General features: G+C 42.6%; 1 protein-coding gene and 2 non-coding genes across 12 annotated transcripts; all 3 read left to right on the top strand.

Moving 5' to 3' along the window:
* Positions 1 to 3,280: 3,280 nt before the first annotated feature.
* Positions 3,281 to 21,216, top strand: LOC121698624 (sperm acrosomal protein FSA-ACR.1-like). 10 transcript variants are annotated; one of them, XM_042080893.1, is made up of 6 exons: positions 3,281 to 3,666; positions 9,021 to 9,074; positions 15,116 to 15,176; positions 15,316 to 15,441; positions 15,537 to 15,701; positions 20,379 to 21,216. In XM_042080893.1, the coding sequence occupies exons 3-6, from the start codon at positions 15,149 to 15,151 to the stop codon at positions 20,621 to 20,623; spliced, it is 564 nt and encodes a 187-aa protein (XP_041936827.1). In that variant the 5' UTR covers positions 3,281 to 3,666; positions 9,021 to 9,074; positions 15,116 to 15,148; the 3' UTR covers positions 20,624 to 21,216. The 10 variants fall into 10 exon arrangements, 6 of the variants coding, with proteins under 6 accessions (XP_041936827.1, XP_041936830.1, XP_041936829.1 ...); XM_042080895.1 differs by lacking the exon at positions 3,281 to 3,666 and adding an exon at positions 4,377 to 4,628; XM_042080894.1 differs by lacking the exon at positions 3,281 to 3,666 and adding an exon at positions 7,728 to 7,998.
* Positions 6,287 to 6,450, top strand: LOC121699093. Its single transcript, XR_006026944.1, has one exon. It is a non-coding gene; the product is annotated as a U1 spliceosomal RNA (small nuclear RNA).
* Positions 8,115 to 8,305, top strand: LOC121699095. The gene has a single exon (XR_006026946.1). It is a non-coding gene; the product is annotated as a U2 spliceosomal RNA (small nuclear RNA).
* Positions 21,217 to 21,245: the final 29 nt, after the last annotated feature.

The raw sequence follows: 21,245 nt of genomic DNA, 5'->3' as shown, positions 1-21,245 counted from the left end.
GCTACTTTGTAGCTTAAAGAAGTGGATTCTTAAGGATAAATCTTAGCACTCAGCTGGAACGGGAACAAGGTGGCTAGATACTATTCTTTCTTTTTATTCATTTTACTGTAACCTAACATATTGCTGTTATGTGTGTCGTGTTAAGTTCTTATTGTATGTTATTGTATTATATTGTACATAGCTCTTACGGTGGTCTCAGGACTTTCACAAAGAAATAAAGAAACCATCAGTAGACTACAACTGTCCGGCTGGAGTTTGCTACAGATTAGCTGCCAGATACGTGAAAAAAACAAGTGTAGAAACATCACAACGCGATGCCTTGGCCTACTTGGTTGGATTTTGTAGTTACTGCAAAATTAACACCCTCGTTTCTATGAAACTGGAAACAATTGAACCAGGAGACTTTGTCACGTACAAGACAAAACAGAGCAGATGTCTTTGTAATATTTGTAAGAGTAGCCTACGCTACACTGACACAACGTAGGCTAACGTTAACGTAGCTTCGGAATTCGCGGCCAACACCAAATCCATAGTTCTAACTTTTTAGCACCAAGTCAAAATGTCCAGGTCAACCACAAATAATTCTACAATTTTTTATTGCTTAGCCTACTTACCACTTCAACACCATTGATTGTAACCAAACATTTTAACTGTAACAGTTCAAACTGTAGCCTAAAGTTAACTGTAACAGTTCAACACACGCAAAACATTGCGAGCTCAATGTGTGTGTGTGAGTTGGCTATTAGGAAAAGGGCTGCTGATCGGTCTTCAACTATTTTGGTAGCCTATACGATTTATTACACATCCAGAAAGATACATTTGAGTCGTTACAGGCTCTGGCTTATTATGGAGCATAATAGGAACAAAGTTATGGAGGAAAAAAAATATCAGGGAGGAAAAATCCGAGGGGGCACGGCCCCCTTAATTTCAATGGGCATGACGTCACTGTGTAGGGCTGAACGATTTATTGCATTTGCGATAATATCGCGATATGATGAAACACGATTTTCAAACCGCAAAGGCTGCGATTTGTAATATGTGACGTCAACAAAACGCATTTATACTTGCGCTTGCCGACGCGCCACCGACTCTTCTCACCGACCACTGGAGAAGCAAAAAACGTAAACAAGAGGACCAGCTGACAGTGTAAAGAAAGGTCTGATCAGTAGAGCTACTTTGGTTAAAAATAAACCTCTTCATTACCTTTTGCCCGAACCTGCCATGTCCCTGGTTCTAGTTCATAATTCCCCTGTGCTGCTACTCTGGCTGGTAACGTTCACTTGTCCAGCTGACGATTAAAACTCCACTCCAGACTGTTTAGGCTGCACAGCAGCCATTCACCTGTGCACTGGGGACTTTGTTTACTGGAGTACAGTGACAGTGGGGGCATTTGTGATATCCAAGGGGGTTGGCGGCACAAACATTTAATTGATGCATAATGTTATCCGCAATTAGTTGACACAGCTAACCACCAAAAACCCAGCTGTTCTAACATTAGCTTACCAGCTAAGGCTCTAGGCTACATACATGCTGCTAACTGCTGATAACTTTGCCTGTTTAAAGAGTTTTGTCTCCGCGATTGGCTTTGTTGTGATATGAACAAACTAGTTAATTTGCATGCATGCGTATTGCGCTGCGGTGTTGATGATGCTAACCTTTAGTTAACACCGAGCCGAACGGTCATTCGGCCGCATTTATTTGCGCTACAACAATCTACAGTAGTTTGTTCCGATTCACGTGCAAGTAGCCTACAGAGGAGAGGAGCGGGTCTGTGTGTGTGTGTGTGTGTGTGTGGGCGTGCGCGCGCGCGTGTATGGAGAGCACAGGACAATGAGAAGCCGTGTCAGTGCCACTGCATGTATTTGTTAACTAACGAAAGAAGGTCATATCTACATGAAATAGAAACAAAATAGAAACGAATCAGAATCATTAAATGTTTACAAGGCTGGAAGTTCAACAAATATAGGTCTACTAATGTGATTAAAATAGTTAAATAAAAAATATTTCATTCATCAATCTTATTCAATGACTTAATGCCATCATAACAGGCCTGGGCTCCAGGAAAGAACAGTTTATGTTTAACTTATCTAATTTTTCACTTGTCCACTTAGTCAACTAACTGATCTTTCCAATAATTTTGCTTCTGAGACTGACTGACTCTGCAGCCCAAACATAAACATAACAAACTGCATATCATGCAATGCACTTGAGGGAATTAATGCTACACACACACACACACACACACACACACACACAGTGTTTTAATTAGATGTATTTGAAATACGTATTAAATTACTTTGGTGTATTTTGTAATTTGTATTTTGCAGGATTGTAAATCAAATGTAGTTTGTAACAAAATACTTTGAGGGATTGTATTTAGAGTATTTCAAATACTTAATCCTGTTGTGTTCATTTTCTGTTCACTAGTTTTGTGTTCCCGGTCAAAAATGACCGCTACATTATAACTTGTTATAAATCCATAGTAACACTTATATCATCATCTAATGTTGTGATAGACCTTTGTATCAATGTATGTTCTATTGTATATAACCAGTTTTGAACTTCCATTTGCTATTTATGGCCTGCAGGCCTCACTGACCTGAGCTCATGCAAGTCAGAAAGGGGAAGATTCTATTGGGGAATATTCTCTTTTTTCTCAAATAAGCCAAAATTTCATCACTCGGTTAAATATAGGCCTACTACCTATAACCATGACAATAAGCTATGCTTATCAAAGTCCGGGAGCCAAAGGCCAAAATCTTGGTGAACCTGTTTTTGTTGGTTAAAGTTTTTTTCTTTGCTGTTCCTTGGTTAGGCTACTCAATAAGAATAGAGAGGGTGTCTGGTGACAGCCCTTGGGAATTTCCCTGTATTCAGCTGTAAAGGCGATTTATCCATAAAAATGCCAATTTCATTACCCTTTTGGAAGGACAGCATTTTCTTCTCGCATATAGGAGTGTATAGGCCTAGGAAAACTAGAGGAATATCATAGAAGTATACTTTATTATAGAAATAACTATCTAGGCCAACGTTTGCGTTTTTTCCGTTATATTGTGTAGCAACACAGAAATAGGTGGAATGAATAGTCATTTGTTAAAGTAAACTTTGCCTGAAATTCAAGTTGAAATTCAGTTCTTTTATGCCTAAAATGTCAAGGTGCCGTTTGTTTTTGGAGACGTTAGTCATTTGTTTAAGTAAACTTTGACTGAAATTCAAGTTTAAATTCAGTTCTTATATGCCTAAAATGTCCAAGTAAAATGTCGAGGTGCCGTTTGTTTTTGGAGACGTGCCTGATTGGCCCATGTGGTCTACTCGGCGGACTGGCACGATTGACCGTCGCTCCATCGTTGAATCAAACAAGTTAGCAAAGAAGAGGTCAGAGAATGGAACGAGCCTGCAAGTTTACTTTAGCGCACCTTTTGAGTCCGACTTGTTATCACACTGGGTTAGCAGCTAGCTGTGCTTTGCCTGCCAGTGTCGCATACAGCTTATAGGCTAGATGAGCTTTCGTACAGTTACATCGTTTGCATTTGAGCTGGTCCGGTCTCAAGAAGACGACAGACGAATGGACAATCCGGCGGTTGATGCTGTTTCATCCGAGTTGCCAGTCTACCAATTGCTGTTTCCTTGGAGATGGGACACTGACTCCTCAGTTTACCGGAACAGGTGAGTGCTTTATTTCTTGAATTCTCATCCGAATAGGTCGCCTCTGCCCAAGTAGCCTACTAATTGAAGAGGAAGGTTTTGACTCTGCACAACATTCGTAGGTTAACGTTAAAAAGTTACAGGGCACAATCTGGCGCTGACGAAGGTGTTTATAATCCACTTGGCTATAAAAGTACGCGTTTAGGCACTTTAGACTTCACCAGAACAGTTTGAAAGTCTTATATGCGCTAACACACTCCATTGTTCAAATGTCTAAAATAGTTTATTTGACTTGATTGGGATCGGCTATTGTTGAAGGCGAACGTGACTTTCTCCCATCTTGACTGTGCGGCTAACATTTCTTCAGACAGCGTGGAGCTTCTGACTCATTGTGTCAGCAGGAAGCAGGAAGGCCTATAATATTTATAAATATGTGGCATGTAGCCTAACCCTATAACCATATGAGCCTAACGGAAATGGCGAAGTGTGACCTTAGGTCATAGGCCTTGCCCGTCGATAGGAGTCAGTTAAGGGGCTGATTAAAAAGTTGTAACCTAGCCTTATACATAGCCTACGGTTTCCTTATAGAGATTAAATATTATACATTTGCAACATTTACTATTTGTGTAAGGCTTACATTAGCTTGGTAAGTGGCCTACTATAATCACGTGACGGCCAGATAGAGTATGCGTAATGCATGCAGCTAGGCTACTGAGGGTATAGGCCTATGTTGAATAGGGAATTGCAAGAAAACCTACTATTTACACAACCAACAGTAGACTATATGTTTTCTTAGGCCTAGAGTTTTTCCCCCAGTGATGTATAGTTCTTAAATTGCAACAGATTTTGGATTTAGCCCAATGTTTCATCCAGACGACTCTGCAGGCTGAGCGTGACTGTCTGACTCTTGCCACAGTTGGATTTCACACGCACACACACACACACACACACACAAGCAGGTGTTAGGGCGCATGAAGGAAAAGGTAAGAACTGTTTCTTTATTGATTGGCAAGTCTTTTGTAAGTTTATTGACTGTTAATTTCGTCAGTAATTTGTGTGTGTGTGTGCACGCGGTTGGTGGTGGGATCTTGGACGGTCCCGACATAGTGCTTCAAGCGAGGCGGATAGCCTAACTAGCCTAAGCAGAAAGAGCGCATATCGGTTAAATGGCTTAGGTCCTTTCTTTCATTTTTTTGACAATTGTATTGTGATTGTCCCCTACTTATCAAAAACGGACTAATTCTTTGATGGTGGTGGAGGCTTCGTGGGGCAATTTGAGCAAGACATTGGCCTAACAGTCTCTTGGCCTCCTTGGATTTCCTCAGCAAGGAGAGTTGCAATTAGGTTGGAGCAGTGCAGGATAGTGTTCATGGAAGAGTGAGATGGCCCCGATTTACCAGTTCCCTTTGTCTAGTTTTGTTATGTCAGTCTTTCAGTTCAGTTTTAAGGTTACACGGTACAAAGAAAGATGTTCGTGATTAGCATATGGCTTTAGAAACATTTTAAACAGTAAGCCCTGCCTACCTAGGCAAAGATTATACATTCTGTCACATGTCGTGGCGGATTTGGAAATGCCACCCATGCCCCCTGCTGGCTGTATGGTGCAGTTTTCCTCGACTGCGTGAACGTAGACAGCAAGAGCGGTAACTTTTTTGTGGAATAAACCGCAACTTTATAACTGGCTAATAGGCCTGACAAGTGGATCTAACTCGATCATGGATTATGATGTACGAGTTACCTTTCCACATAAGTCCGGCATAGAATAGAAGCAATTGATTAGAAGCCTTGCGCACTCTTTTAGAATATGTCTTCGTGTAAAAACGTTGTATAAACTCCCATGTCATACAGTATGTATTGTAGGCTACTGCTGTAGTTTATTTGTAAAACAGTAGTGTTTTTTTTTGGAAGATATTAGATTGGTGTGTGCAGGTCTTAAATTCTGTTGCGGAACCTTTGACAGTGGAACGGGCGGGCGAAATTGGATGCGTGGGTTCGTCGGAAGGTTTAAGAGATACACCAAACACAAGCATTTCCGGTTGTAGTAATTCAAAAACTCAAAAGTCCTATTTTAAATCTACAAAAAGGCTTCTGTTTATTAACAAGTTACATACGTTGAACGTTTTTATTCATATGATCATTGGAATTGTTATGGCCTCACAGGCTCATCTATTCATGTTGCTGGATGTCCTGAGTGCAAACAATAGGCTATGCAGTTGCTAACTTGACAGCTATCTGATCCTTACAACATTTGAATGCAGGATAATAGTTTAATAACATGCTAAGAGAATATGATCGGGCAGTACCCTAGTGGTGGGTTGCCTTGATTGTGCTAATACAGAAGTATTGATATCCCACTTAGTAGTTTTGGAGTGTCTTTAGGATTATGTTGCCTTGGATGATCACATGGGTTGCTTTTGTTCGTAGGTCATGAATGCTGGGGCATCATGGTAGATAGAATTTGGCGTCTGCGTTATGTCTCATTTCAAGCACAACAATATTTCAATATGGTATGGTTAACCTCTGTTACGTGTCTGTGAATGTACTATTGATTTAGGGGTTTCACGGAAAGCAAGCATTAGATTACCGTCTTTATGGAATGTATGGCACTTGGTCTAGTACCCTTGTTTGCCAGTAGCAACTCATACTTACCTGGCAGGGGAGATACCATGATCAAGAAGGTGGTTCACCCAGGGCGAGGCTCAGCCATTGCACTCCGGTTGTGCTGACCCCTGCGAATTCCCCAAATGTGGGAATCTCGACTGCATAATTTCTGGTAGTGGGGGACTGCGTTCGCGCTCTCCCCTGATAATTTTGTGAAAAGAAAAGATGCCGCTGTCAGAGAGGGTCTGTGGTCATGTTGAGTGAGGAAGGAAACCTAAAACTGTAATGTCTGGACTACAGACAGTTTCATAAGAAAGAAGTTAAATGTGGGCTATGTTACTGTTCAGTGTTTATAGATTTGCCAGTATTAGGTTTGTCTTTGCAGTGGTTCATCTGAAATATTGGTGTACCAATATTGCCAGATCTTGAGAGCTAAGACAAGCTTGCAGGAGCACAACTACATGGGGGGTAAAAGCCTCCCATACCGGCTTGTTGCTTTGTTTACAAATGATTTGGATTTGGGAGGTTGCATGGTGCTCTTGCTCTGGTTCCATGCCATTGTTGCAGTGGAATGTAAGGATACGCAGTACGTTATGCTATATTTCTCGCAAAGTATGAAAAGTATTATTCATAGCTAGCCAACATTTTGCAGGATGGAAGACGAGCATATTCTCTGTATGACTGAACCATTAAAAGTTTCTATGACATGCTTATTGATTTTCTACAAAGGCCCTAGATTTGGAAAAAAGTGCAAAAAGAGTGACGTTAAGGGTAGTATAAACTTGTTTTTAAACACATTTGGTATGAATCATTGTTTCTTTCTTTGAAATACAATATTTGATTTAAGTTGTGCCAATATTTGAGCTCTCCACATATGAAGGGTTGGAGGATTTTAAATAAATAATAATAATAATATTATTATATGGTTATAAATGGGTTTATGTACTACATTCAGACATACATGATGTTGAAAACAAAATGAGTATCATTATTTTGGGACTCGAGGCCAGGAGTCCTCTGAGCCTATGAGGATGCAGACATGGCAAACGACTCAAAAGCTTGCATTTGGAGATGTGTAGGGTTCCCTGATTTGAACTGATTGTGTTAGTTTGACTTTACAGACAATACATTGCATGATTTAATATACACATTTTTACTATAATACAAGAAGTCGCCCATTCCATCCCCATTTCTTTTATTTTTTACGTTGATGGAATTTCTCTGCCCTGGCCTCTTGGTGGTTGTGTTTGCTTGTGCTTTAAAACCCCTTTGGTCGTATGCAGCTCTGGCTCTGTAAATGGGAAATAAATATCTGTGTTATTTAGTGTTGACATAATTGTTATAGGCGGATGCTATTTGTTTGGACTTTTATTTAATCTGATGGAGTTTCATATTCTATGCTGATTAGAATTTATAGCCAAATTCACGAGTGTATTACATTGTATTTACGTTTCAGTACCACTTTCAGCCACTGGGTGGAGAGCCACATCATTAAAATTCCACTAAAACGCTAAACCTCAAATCCTGACCATTTGTAGAAGCTCTTTGCATAGACGTTGTGTTTCACGGGCTTAAATTCATTGGCACTTCACGAAAATGTTCCTTCAAATCGTACCTGTAGTGTAGCTTAGTTATACTTAAATATGATTGGTTGAGAGGTTGTGTCATGTGACGAATCATTCATATAGTGTCTGAAAATGCCGAAATATAAATGTGCAATGTGTGATTTTCAAACTCTACTACTACAGGAATGTGAGTACGTGTTCCGACATTATCACTCAGAAAGAAAACGTGTTGTTTGTTAGGAGCGCCCTAACCTTGAAGATTACGACGGAGAATCCAGTCCCTCGCGGAGCACTAGGTCCGGTATCGCTTCTCGGCCTTTTGGCTAAGATCAAGTGTAGTATCTGTTCTTATCAGTTTAATATCTGATACGTCCCCTACCCGGGGACCATATATTAAATTGATTTTTGGAACAGGGAGATGGAATAGGGGCTTGCTCCGTCCACTCCACGCATCGACCTGGTATTGCAGTACCTCCAGGAACGGTGCACTCCCCTCGGGGAAAAAAGGCATGTGAAATATTAGCAATTAGCTTCGGCATTCAGTATGTTTTAAGCTGCACGATAACGGGGGCTATGTTATTGGTGCGGATCACAGTTTCTGGAAACGTAAGTTGCCTGCGAAGTTTTATCGCTCTCCTTGAGCTATTTGCACGGTTAGCCGATATGTATCCTTAGCTGATGCCATGCATTAGCCTACTTTTGTAGTAGCTTAGAGTCTGTGCACCACTCTAACGAGTGTATCTGGTGTGCTTCAGTACAGACGCGTTCAAGCTGCAAGCGGTGTTTAATGCAATTTTTTGCTGTTTGATGGGGGAAGGGGTTCAACCAAGTTGCCTTGCTGTGTACACGCACTGGCGCAGCGGCACACATGTTGCTGCTATGTCAGACTTGGACACTACGTAGCGCAGCTGCAATCTTTATCATTCCGTTTCATGGTTTGTCGTTGACGCGTAGTCGATAACCGATTCCACAGTTGCTAACTTTGCAGCTAACTGTAACTTTAAGTGACGTTAGAAAATGCTCGTGTTAAGTTAACAAGCGTTTTTTTGTAGCCTAGTTAATGTTAGTGTTGCAAGAGCTCCGATAACTTGGAATGGTATTATTGATTGGTTTGGTTGGTTGGTTTTGATCCTGCTCGTAATGTTTTAGTTTGTTCCGTCCTCAAGGCTCATGCACAATGTGATGCATTTGACTTTGTTGTCGTTGTAGGTGTTGGATTAAAAGAACATCTAAGCGCCATCTGTGAGAATCGGCACGTAAACCGTAAGTGTCACATTCACATGTTGTTACATTCCTTGTGCTATGGGAGGGGATTTCCCACAGGCACCCAAGCCTATTTCACATTACACTGCATGATGCAGATGAAATAATACCAAGTAGATATTCATTGTACAACCCCAAAACAGAAAAAGTCGGACGTTGTGTAAAATATGAATAAAAACAGAATGTAATAATCTGCAAATCTCTTAAACTCATGTTTAGCTGCAAAAAGGACACAGACAACATATGAAATGTTGAAAATGACACATTTGACTATTTCATGGAAAATATATGTTAATTTTGAATTTGATACCAGCAACATGGTTCAAAAAAAGTTTGGACAGAGGTAATAAAATGCTGGAAAAGTTGTGCAATGATAAACAAAACAAAAGGATGTTTCACAACTAATTAGGGTAACTGGCAACACGATTGGGTATAAAAAAGAGCATCCCAGAGAGGCAGGGTCTCTTAGAAGTAAAGATGTAGGGGTATTCATCACTCTGTGGAAACCTGTGTGCACAAATGATGAAACAATGTCATTTTAATGCTTAACATGAAATTGTGAAGTATTTGAGGAGTCATCATTTACAGGACATAATATTATTAAAACATCCAGAGAATCCAGAGAAATCTTTGCAAACAAGTAAAAGAGCTGAAAAACAAATTGGATGGCCGTGGTCTTTTGGACCTCAGATTGCACTGCATCAACACCAGACCTGTTTCCAGACCTGTCATTGTATGGGCTCAGGAAAACCTCTGATAACCATTGTCTATGTGCACAGTTTGATGCTCAATTCAAAAACTGCAGCCAAAATTGCATTGAGACATGATACAGAAAATACCACCATCTTATCTGTGCCAGAGCTTGTTTAAAATGGACTGAGGTAACATGGAAAAAGGTCCTGTGGTTAGACCAATGAAAATTTGACAAAAGACCAAATTACACACCTGCCAAAAAACATGGGATAGTAGACCTGGCCAAAACTTTAGAGAATACAAATGCCATATGCTTAATTAATACAATTATGAGGGGGTCCTCTCCCCCTCAAGGGGTCCTTGGAACCAAAAGGTTTGAGAACCCTGGTCTAATATATGGTAAGGTTTAAAGTCCGTTTCATGGATTAAGCCTAGTCCTAGACTAAAAGTACATAGAGCAACTCAATCTATATACAGAAAACTAGCCATAGACGTTTAGAAATACTTGAAAGTTGTATGACAATTGGTGCAGTCATCATCGTATCTATCAGTTCAACCTCCTGTTTTTTAGTTTAAACATTTTAAAAGGTGCTATGAAGTGTTTTTTAGTTTAGACATTTTAAAAGGTGCTATGTAGTGTTTTTTAGTTTAAACATTTTAAAAGTTGCTTTGTAGTGTTTTTTAGTTAAACATTTTAAAAGGTGCTATGAAGTGTTTTTTTTAGTTTAAACCATCCAAACATGACCAGAGTAACAGTGCAAAGAGTTGCCTGGTATAACAACACTACCAACCAAGATAGACAGCTTGAGAAAGTAGTATGTAGAGCCTCTAAGATCATTGGCTGCAATCTGCCTGCCATTGCTTCACTCTATGCCACTAGAATGTGTAGGAAGGCTAGTAGCATTATCAGTGACTCCTCCCACCCGGCACATCACCTGTTCAACAGCCTCCCATCAGGCAGAAGGTACAGGAGCATCAGTAGCAGAACATCCCACTTCAGGAGCATCAGTAGCAGAACATCCCACTTCAGGAGTATCAGTAGCAGAACATCCCACTTCAGGAGTATCAGTAGCAGAACATCCCACTTCAGGAGCATCAGTAGCAGAACATCCCACTTCAGGAGCATCAGTAGCAGAACATCCCACTTCAGGAGCATCAGTAGCAGTATCAGTAGCAGAACATCCCACTTCAGGAGTATCAGTAGCAGTATCAGAACATCCCACTTCAGAGATAGTACCTACCGCCAAGCCATCAGACACTCTTAACATGCACTGAATATCTTGCACATGTAAATCTATGCATCATGTAGATGTAGGTCCATGTTTGTATGAACATACTATGTGAATAGGCCGAATCTCTTTATAGGCTGAAGCTCTAAAACACTTTAACTCAAGTTCAGCCCTATATTTTTGATGAGTCATGTTGTGTTGTGGGCACTTTCCTATCAACTGTGTAGCTGAAATGGCAATAAACAATACAATGTGTCAAAAAACCCTCTGTGTTGTGGAGACCTTCAAACTAGCACAGGCCCCAGGTATTAAATATAATGCAATAATAGGTATACAATATAATGCAAGTCAATGCAAGAGTGCCATGTTGCTCAAATCTTACAGAATTACACATAGCTCCTCTAGAGGTTGCAGATGTATGTTTTTTATATGGTGGGGAAATATCCTCATGCATATGGATGGACATCAACATTGGACAGGAAATATACATTGTATACAGTATTTGTATTCAATGTGACACAAACTGTGAAACTAAGTGACATAATATGCCACATATTATGCAAATGTGTTCTCATGTACCTGTAGGTCCAGTTGCAAATGTGTTCTCATGTACCTGTAGGTCCAGTTGCAGGTCCAGAAGCAATCACAGAAACAGCAACGGATCATCATCAGAATATCATCAAAAAGTTCATTTATGTCAGTAATTCCGTTCAAAAAGTGAAACTTGTATATTATATTCATGCATTACACACAGACTGATATATTTCAAATGTTTATTTCTTTTAAATTTGATGATTATAACTGACAACTAATGAAAATCCCAAATTCAGTATCTCAGTGTAAGTAGATACTGTAGTCAACTTAGTTTGACAATTGATGCTTTTATTTGCCTTCTGTCCTAATTGACACTCATAGCCTATCCTTTATTTTTATTGTTTGTATTATTAATAATAATAATTATCATTATGTATCCCACTTGCATCATTATAACCATTAAAGCCAATTCAAACGGTGGCAATATATTACGTGGGCCTCACTGTTACGCCTATGGACCTTATAAAAACGGTCGCTCGCTATGTCGCTATCTCACCAATGAAACCATTTCAACACATTCGCCGTTGTGTTTACACAGGTATTGTATTTTTGAAATAAAATAAAAAACCTACAGCGTGCACATGCATGAAGCCTGCCTGCCGTGCAGAGACCTTGTGAGGGGCAGGGCTCAGGGAACCAGATTTGTTAACAATATACAGTTAAGAACAAAATTATTCATACCGCTGGGCAAATATTGATTTAATGTTGATTTTCTCTTCATCAATATGCTTGTTCTGACTGAAAATGACACTGCCACATGTCAAACGTGTGTAGCCTAAGACAATGTAACATGGAATCAGAAAAAGCAGCATTTTCACCTTTTTTAACATTTTTATATAATACCTTTCTTATAATACCTACAAAGCCTCTTCATGTCTCCACAATGATTGTAGACCGCATCTTTTTAGCAGCAATCCGGGTTTTGACTCTGACCTTGGGCTCTTGACGGATCGAGGTCTGGAGTCTGGTCGCCATCCACGCCTCAGTAATTTATCTCAACACAGAGGATAGGCCTACAGCAGATTAAGCTCAATAGCGGTAACCGCGACAATTGCGTTAATTTGATCTGTAATGCTAACATCTTAATTTTGACAGCCCTAAAACAACAACTTGCCCCTCGCCCATTCACATTTGCTTGCGGACCACTAGGGATATCTGGCGGAGTTGGACCACAATTTAACACTGGTCTACGGGAAGATGAAGTAGGGAGCATATCTCATAACAGCCTGCCTGCCTTTCTTCTTCTACTAGGTACAATAATTTGTATTTTAGTATATTCTTTATCTTCTACTGTCTAGTGATGGGGACGAGACCGCCTATGCCGAGTCCGAGACAAGACCGAGTCTTTGAAGGGTCGAGACCGAGTCCGTTGGTTTTCAAATACAGTCGAGTCCGAGTCAAGACCGAGTCTTTGAGGAAGCAAGTCCGATTCGAGACCGAGTCCTTTAGGAGTCGAGACCGAATCGAGACCAAGACCATAAAAACATGTCAGTTTTCATATTCATGATTTAATATCACCCCAATTAATAATCAACAGTTAGGCCCAGGCTTGGGATTTCACCATTTTAGGGGCAAGGCCACTTGGCCTTCAGTTGGGCATATTTGGTGGGGGGCACAAAGGCCACATGTCAGGGCACCAAGGCCAAAGTTAACTATACAGTAGTAGGCTATAAAAATAATCAAAGTTGTATTTAGCCTATTCACAGCAGTAGACCTGCATCACTGTATGAAACATTACAAAAACATGAAATATTAAATAGAACTGTAAATCATCAAGGCTATATTTAATATTTATATTTATTTTATATTTGGCCTGTTATGGAATCATGTATTGAACAATTTAAGCACAGCTCAGCTTTAAGAAACGCAGATAGCCTAGATGCATGCTTAGCCTTTTTTGATCATTAAGACTCCTTTCACAAACTCTTACTCAGCTGTATATCCTCTGATTTTAATATTTACCTATATCTAGGCAATATTTGTAACATTTATTTTGTATTTGGCCTGTTATGAAATCATGAAGAACGATTTAAACAGATTTTGAAACCTAAAGACCAAAGTTGGAGACATGAATGTAGACCTTGCTGCAGATTACATTTTTAATTTAACCGGAATACGCTGGAACGGCTTACTGTACAGGGGACTGCTTTATTTCTGGTAAGGTCTGCTGTTTATTCTGATATATGGTTTGTCACGTGTTGAACTAAGGGTTCGTGAAGTATTCCACCGAGATGAATGGGTAGGGGAGATGGGTATAGCACCTTATGTAGACGTTATGATTAAATTTAATTATATTATTTACTTTTCTCGCGAACCGTTCACCACAGCAATTAGCGGCTAACATCGTTTAAAAGCTGAGAAAAAGCTCTTTCATGTGATGTGATACATGTGCCTGTGTGATGAGTAGGCTTAGCGATTGCGAGTATTTCAACTGAGAAGAATGGGTGAATTTGGACGCACTTTCTGTCTTGCCATGCTGCTGTCATTTTCTCCACTGTGTAAGACTGAATTAGTTTGCGCTGTGATGCTAAGATTATTTTGACAGGCTATAGGCTAAATAAAAATCGCTATTAAACGGATGCAAAGCAGAATATTGAAAGAAGGGGGCACCAAGGCCAACGCAAGGGACAAAATTTCATTTTCAGTTTTTTTTTATATATGAACATAAAAAAATGCGCTGGTCTCGAGGACTCGGTCTGAAATTACGAGTCCTTTTCTTCCCACTGTGGTCCGAGACCGAGTCAAGTCCGAGAAAGCAGAAATCGGTCTCGAGACCGGACTCGAGTACTACATCACTGCTACTGTCCTTATTGCTTACTTGTGTACATTATACACTTTTAATTACTTCTGCTGTTGTGAATGTTGTGTGTGATGTCTGTATGCTACTGAGACCTTGAACATCTATCTATCTAGTGTCTGCTTGGACATGACACGGTTTTGCCCATGTGGCCTAGTAGGCTACTAAACAACAGGGTGTACATGATTCAATATAATGTGGCCTAGTAGGCTACTAAACAACAGGGTATACATGATTCAATATAATGTGGCCTAGTAGGCTACTAAATAACAGGGTATACATGATTCAATATAATGTGGCCTAGTAGGCTACTAAACAACAGGGTGTACATGATTCAATATAATGTGGCCTAGTAGGCTACTAAACAACAGGGTATACATGATTCAATATAACGATGCATGCTTTCCCTTTGCAATTACAAAAGGTTTCCCAGGTTAGCTGTATAGCTGCTAGCTAGTTGGTATAGAAGAGTGGTAGCCACGTTCACTGGTCAAATCAGTTTAAGTTTTGTTGGCAAACAAAATGGCACAACACAAAAACATAAATGTTAGTTTATTTTTCAACATCAGCTAAATGCTTTTAGAAACAGACAGTCTGTAGTGATCTTACCCTGCTTTTCACCGTCTCTTAAAACAACACCACAATGCTTTTAGAAACAGACAGTCTGTAGTGATCTTACCCTGCTTTTCACCGTCTCTTAAAACAACACCACAATGCACATCTTGCAGGCAGGCAAAGGTGAAAGGTCACGTTGATAGTCTATGATGTCACCTACCGGCAGCAGCGCAGGTAGGTATATTAATACTTTTAAAATATATATATTCTCGAATAATGGATTTACACATTAATTTTTAAATGTTCATGTGTAATTTTACGAAGCATTGATAGTTTAAATGGCCACTCAAAAGGGCACTTTGGACATTCGTAGGCAAAGGGGCAGGGGCTCAAGCACCGAAAGCGCCTTTCTCCTGGCGGAGACCAACAGCGTCCAGGATTACCGGAGCCAATTCTCTCCACGTTTGGCACGGTCCTGAAAATGGACTGGACAAAAAAGGCAAGTTAACCAACGCACACAGCATGCTAGTGCTCAGAGGACACCACACATTATGCCAAGCTAAACTGTTTCCTGTTTGTTTGTTTTTGTTGTAGGTGGTGAAGAAACTGTCTGGGGAGGGCAAGGGCTCGGCCGAATGGTTCACCAGCATCACAACGAGCACCTTCGAGCTGACCTGCGAGGAGTCTGTGGAGAAGCTGGAGCCCATCTGCCGCGGAGTGATGGAGAGATTCCGTCTCTCCAACCAGCCCGTCCCCCAGATCCTCTACTGGCCTACAACCACCCATCATTGACCTGGCCATCGAGGAGCACTTGACCGGCAGGAGCTTGACTATGTGTTCGGGGGCAGAGGTCCAGAGTCTACTTGGCGCCACTCATGGACTGCCTCAACACTCGCTGCCAGCTGCTTTTCGGAGAGGCCGTCGAACAGAATTTCCGGCCCCCGGCTGACGTTCAATCTGATGGGCTGGAATACCTGTTTTGGCAGAGCACGGGAGAGTTTGAGGCTTTCTCCCACAACGGTCTTGTCAACAAAGAACATTGTTTACATTTGAAGTGACACTCTCTCTTTCTCCCTCCCTCTCGCTGTTTTGCAGGAGGACGCCTGCAGTGCCAATCCCCTCCCTGGGTTCCAGGAGCTGGAGGCCTTCTGCGCTACGCTAGTGCAGCTTGGGGGTGCTGACCAGAAGCTCCAGCTCACCACCGACCAGCGCACCGCCATCCTCGACGCCTGGAATGCGGTGGAGGAGCATGACAAGCAGCCACAGAAGTACCACCAGCTGTACCGCACGCACTGGGCCAACAGCTTGTACTGCCGTACAAAGAGGGATGACCTCAGCGAAGCCGTCCTGATCCAGCGTGTGAAGATGGGCAGGAGGTACGCGCCGGCCCAGCAGGACATCAGCGCGCAGCACAACCGCCTCATGTACGTGCTGGTCAAGCTGCTATGGTTGAGTGCCCCCCAGTCCTCTCGAATCGACCCGGAGAAGGCCAGCATCCTCAAGGCCTATGAACTCATACAACACAGCATCCTCAAGGCCTATGAACGCATACAACACAGCATCCTCAAGGCCTATGAACGCATACAACACAGGGTGTTGGTGGACGATCCGATGCTGTCCAAGGCGGGCATCCCTCTCCCCAAGATCAACGTCAAAACGGTGAGGGACTTCATCCGACAGCAAGAGAGGCTGGTCAACTTTCACGCCACGAGGCAACCTTCGGTGATCTCAAAGACCATCTCTGTATCGTCCACAGAGCTTCCTCCAGTGCCACGGCAACCCGACGTCCTCCCTCCGCCCGACTACCCGGTGATGGAGTACGTACCAATGGCCAGCACGGCTACCCGGTGATGGAGTACGTACCCACGGCCAGCACGGCTACCCGGTGATGGAGTACATACCCACGGCCAGCACGGCCGGCACCAAGAAGCTGAGGGGACGGGCTGACATGGCGGCGCCGCTGCAGCTTCCTCCTCCTCAGCCGCTGCCTCCTCCTCCTCAGCCACTGCCTCTTGTGCGGCTGCTGCAGAGACCCCCCGCCACCTTCAGCATCACCGGGTCTGTGCCCACCCCCACGCAGTCTGTGGCGGGCCTCTCCTCCACACAGACCGCGCCGACTGCTGCGCCCTTGGCTCGGCTTGTGCCCATCCTGCCTGCCCCTGCTCTCGCTGGGCCTTCCTCCAGCCAGACCCATGCTGCTCCAGTTTCCTGGTCCAGGTCGACCCATTACAAAAGGAAGCTGGTGGCAGACCAACCCACCCAAGTTAGGGCAAAACTCTTCAGGTTCAGCACATCTAACTGCAAGGTGTGCGGTCAGCCGATACAGGGACATAAAAAACACAAAGAAAGACGTCACTTCTGCTGCCCAAACTTTGTCAGCCTGTGGGTGATTTGGTTTATTGAAGAACGATTGCACTGATTTGCATGTTTTATGATGATGTGCTTTTTTCCTGTGGGACTCACATGCACCATGTCGCTTCACATCGTATTCTCCACCATGCCCCACAGAAACACGGCTCTCTCTGCTTCGCCATCTACAGGTCTTAACCATCTACAGGTCTTAACCAAGAGTATGTTGCGGTCCATTCGCTATTAAAAGGGCATCTTCTCTTTTTGGTGGCCACACTGGCCATGGCTGCTTAACCTGACCGAACAGCGCGCTCTCCAATTTGAGATTGTTGACAATGTTGAGGAGGCGTTCGTGCACCAGTCAACAGTTTGATTGACGTACGACTCAGCCTATCGACTACCGCTTGTATTGCTCTCCTCTGAACTATTGAACATAAGTTAAAGGAATTATCCGGAGTAAAATGCATGTCATTCGGATGTGTTTTGAGAAAGTTCGAGTTTACCGTTTTTAGTCAAAACTCGTTAGCCTGGAAGTGACCAGGGCAAGTCATTTCACCGCTACAAAACGCTATTTTTATACCTCTTCTACAGTTCCAAACAACATTACACTTAGGTGGTAGTGAGTAGAGGGTCCCTAAAGCCAAACCGAAGTATCCTGAGGTCTTTATGTGGTCGGATAGAGAGTCCAGAATGAATTTAATCAAGCCAGTACCTTTCCGGAAATGTTGCTGCTGCAGCTGGCGTCTTTAGGGGTCCGTAAGAGTCAATTGCTGAGTGTGGAGTAACACGCTCTGGAAATTCACAATTTCGCCTATGGTTTATTTGCCTATGGTTTTTAAAAAAAAAGAAAAACGGCGACAAAATTATGAATTTCCAGAGCGTGTTACTCCACACTCGGCAATCGACTCCTACGGACTTTCCCCTAAAGACGCCAGCTGGTTGCTGGTTAACAGCACATAATAAGCTTATTTAACTAAATTCACAAACTCAAGACTTCAAGGCCATCATGGATATAAAACGTTTTTTGAAAACAACAAAAGGATGGAGGGAACATAGCAAAGTTTGGAGTTATTTCAGATGGGCTACAACAAGGTAGGCAAAGTTGTGGTACTTGTCAAAACCTTAGCGCAGCTGGAATAATGCTTATAGGCTGATGTTAAAGCGCACACAATGTTTAAAGCCATACACAACGGTAAATTGAAACAAAACTAAAGGTAACTTTAGCCTTTATAAGGGCTGTATAAAGTTGTCCAAATTAATAGGTCGTAATTAGGCGTTGTTGTAAAGATATTGCATGTAGATGTACTATATAGGCTACTAAATTTTTACGAACAAAAACGGGAAATGGACAAATATTATCAAGGCTTTGAATGTTTCCATCTGTGCACAGGGTGTCTGTAGATCGGTGTGCAACGCATTCATTTCTGCAGGCCTGTGGCCATGCATGCGCCCTTAAAATAGCATCTGAATTTGCGCCACTGACTTTAGACCATGAGGTTCCTGGTCTGTGGCAGAATTGTTTTCTGAAACTGCTAAATATCAACAGGGACCGTTTGCGCCGGAACACGCCCCCTCTTTTCACTGAAACGCTGCCCACACATGTACCTGTGGAGGGAAAATTCCAATATGCGCTGACTGCAAAATAGGAAAGACAAATGCGCGAGTATACAAAGTCAATTGCGCTGGTGTGCACGATAGAGCCCTCAGACTCTTTCATACTTTTACATTTTGTTTAAATATCATTTCATTTTCGATTGTATGGAGGGACAATGATTATTTAAGTTGTATATGAATATTTTTGGTTTAATTTAAACTATCGCAATATATGATTTGAAACGTATAAAACGTGTTTGTGTTGTTTGATTTGTGTGATAGTTTCGCTGTAAAGGTGGCTACATTTGAATTGGCAGCCAAATACTGCCTGGTACCCCAGAGACAATTTAATCTCTAAATTTAAAAAAATAAGATTCCGATTAGTCACGTTACAGGGCGTATCCATTACATTACATTACAGTACATTTAGCAGACACTTCCTGACTAAAGTGACTTACATATGTCAGCTATATTACAAGGGATCACATTGTCCCCGGAGCAACTTGGGGTTAAGTGCCTTGCTCAAGGGCACAACGGTGGAAGCCGGGAATTGAACCGACAACTTTCAGGCTACTGCACGCTAGCCCAGCTCCTTAACCACTACACTACCACCACCCTACAGGCTACTGCACGCTAGCCCAGCTCCTTAACCACTACACTACCACCACCCTACAGGCTACTGCACACTAGCCCAGCTCCTTAACCACTACACTACCACCACCCTACAGGCTACTGCACGCTACTACACTACCACCACCCTACAGGCTACTGCACACTAGCCCAGTATCCATGTATTTCTTGGTGGAATGAAAAAGTGGGACAGATGCTCCATTTACGTGAAGGGTAAAATTGCTGTACAGTGTAAAGCGGGACAGACAGGTGGCAGAACTCTTCAGGTTCAGCACATCCCTAACTGCAAGGTGTGCGGTCAACCGATACAGGGACATAAAAAACACAAAGAAAGACGTATTGCCCTGTCAAAGACACCTCCAAGGGTCTGGACAACAGAGTGTACATGTCACCCTCCAAGGGTCTGGACACGTCACCCTCAAAGGGTCTGGACAACAGAGTGTACAGGAACTTCGTGCACTTTGTCGCCGTCATAGACGGCTTGGAGGACTGAGCGACTGGCTCTGACTGTACACATTGTAAATACTTTTTGACTTGTAATCTGTGTTCTGGTCTTGCAAGTGCCCGTTGTCAAGGTAAGTTGTGCTCTGTTGTGCACTGTTCACCTATTTTATGCAAGTTATGACTAATAATCGGTGTGCCGTTGACATTGCTCTTTTTTAATAATCTGTGTTCCGTTGACATTGCTCTTTTTTCTGTGTTTTGCAGTGTTCTACTATTTTATGCACTTTTTGACCTGTAATCTGTGTCCTGGTCTTACAAATGCAGAAGCTGGAGCCCATCTGCCGTGGAGTGATGGAGAGATTCCGTCTCTCCAACCAGCCCGTCTCCCAGATCCTTTACATGGACCGGCCCGTCCCCCAGATCCTTTACATGGACCGGCCCGTCCCCCAGGTCCTCTACATGGACCGGCCCGTCCCCCAGGTCCTCTACATGGAGCGGGGCTGCTGCAGGGCGCAGGGTCCGACGGCGGTGGAGACGCTCTTCCAGCCTTGGGTGGACAACAGGATGGTGGTGAGGCTGGACGTCTTCCACTGGCTCCATCGCTTCAACGCGAGCACTTGACCGGCAGGAGCTTCGCCTCATCCATCTGGCCATCGAGGAGCTGAAGGGTCCTGGCGGGCTGCCTTGAAGACAACGCTGGGGGCTTAAAACACCAAGAAGCCATCGAGTACGTCCCCACACCCAGCATGGCCGGCACCAAGAGGATGATGTCAGAGCCACGTGTAGCGCTACCTCATTCCTCAAACCTCCTGCTCCAGCAAACCTGGGGGGAAGGCATAAGATAATCACATGCTAATCAGGATTATGGCAGAAACATTGATTTTCCATCTGTAGACTCTCTGCCAATACCATGTTTGATCAACTGCACTTCTATACTGCGCACCCCCCACATAATGTTCTCTTAGCATGCTATTATTAATCCATTATTCTGCATTCATACAGAGTAAAAGTGTAAAATATTGAGTATTGGTTGGTTTGGATGGGTGCTGCCAGAATGATGTGTCGATTAAAACACGGCAATCTAGTTTTTCAGTTAACTCCTATTTTATTAACTTTATTAACTTTGACTATTTACCAGGCTGGTTTCATTGAGTGATATTGCTGGTGTCTACAAACAAACAACCAACAAGGCAATCTTAGCACTATTAAACAAACACTAGTGGTTCCGAGGATAAACAAGTATACGTAAGGGATAATGGACGACACGGTGGTCTGTTCACAGAAGTT

This window comes from Alosa sapidissima, chromosome 23 (genome assembly GCF_018492685.1).
Source record: "Alosa sapidissima isolate fAloSap1 chromosome 23, fAloSap1.pri, whole genome shotgun sequence".
Taxonomy (NCBI): domain Eukaryota; kingdom Metazoa; phylum Chordata; class Actinopteri; order Clupeiformes; family Clupeidae; genus Alosa; species Alosa sapidissima.
The sequence above is the reverse complement of the archived record's forward strand: the minus strand, read 5'-3'. Positions and strand labels throughout refer to the sequence as shown.

Bases quoted from the DNA above. Each gene is read 5' to 3' on its own strand.
- LOC121698624 (XM_042080893.1), top strand. From the start codon at position 15,149: ATGATGTCACCTACCGGCAGCAGCGCAG. The intron at 15,442-15,536 runs GCAAGTTAACCA...TTTTTGTTGTAG, and splicing joins AAATGGACTGGACAAAAAAG to GTGGTGAAGAAACTGTCTGG. The intron at 15,702-20,378 runs ATCCTCTACTGG...CCCGTCCCCCAG, and splicing joins CCAACCAGCCCGTCCCCCAG to ATCCTTTACATGGACCGGCC.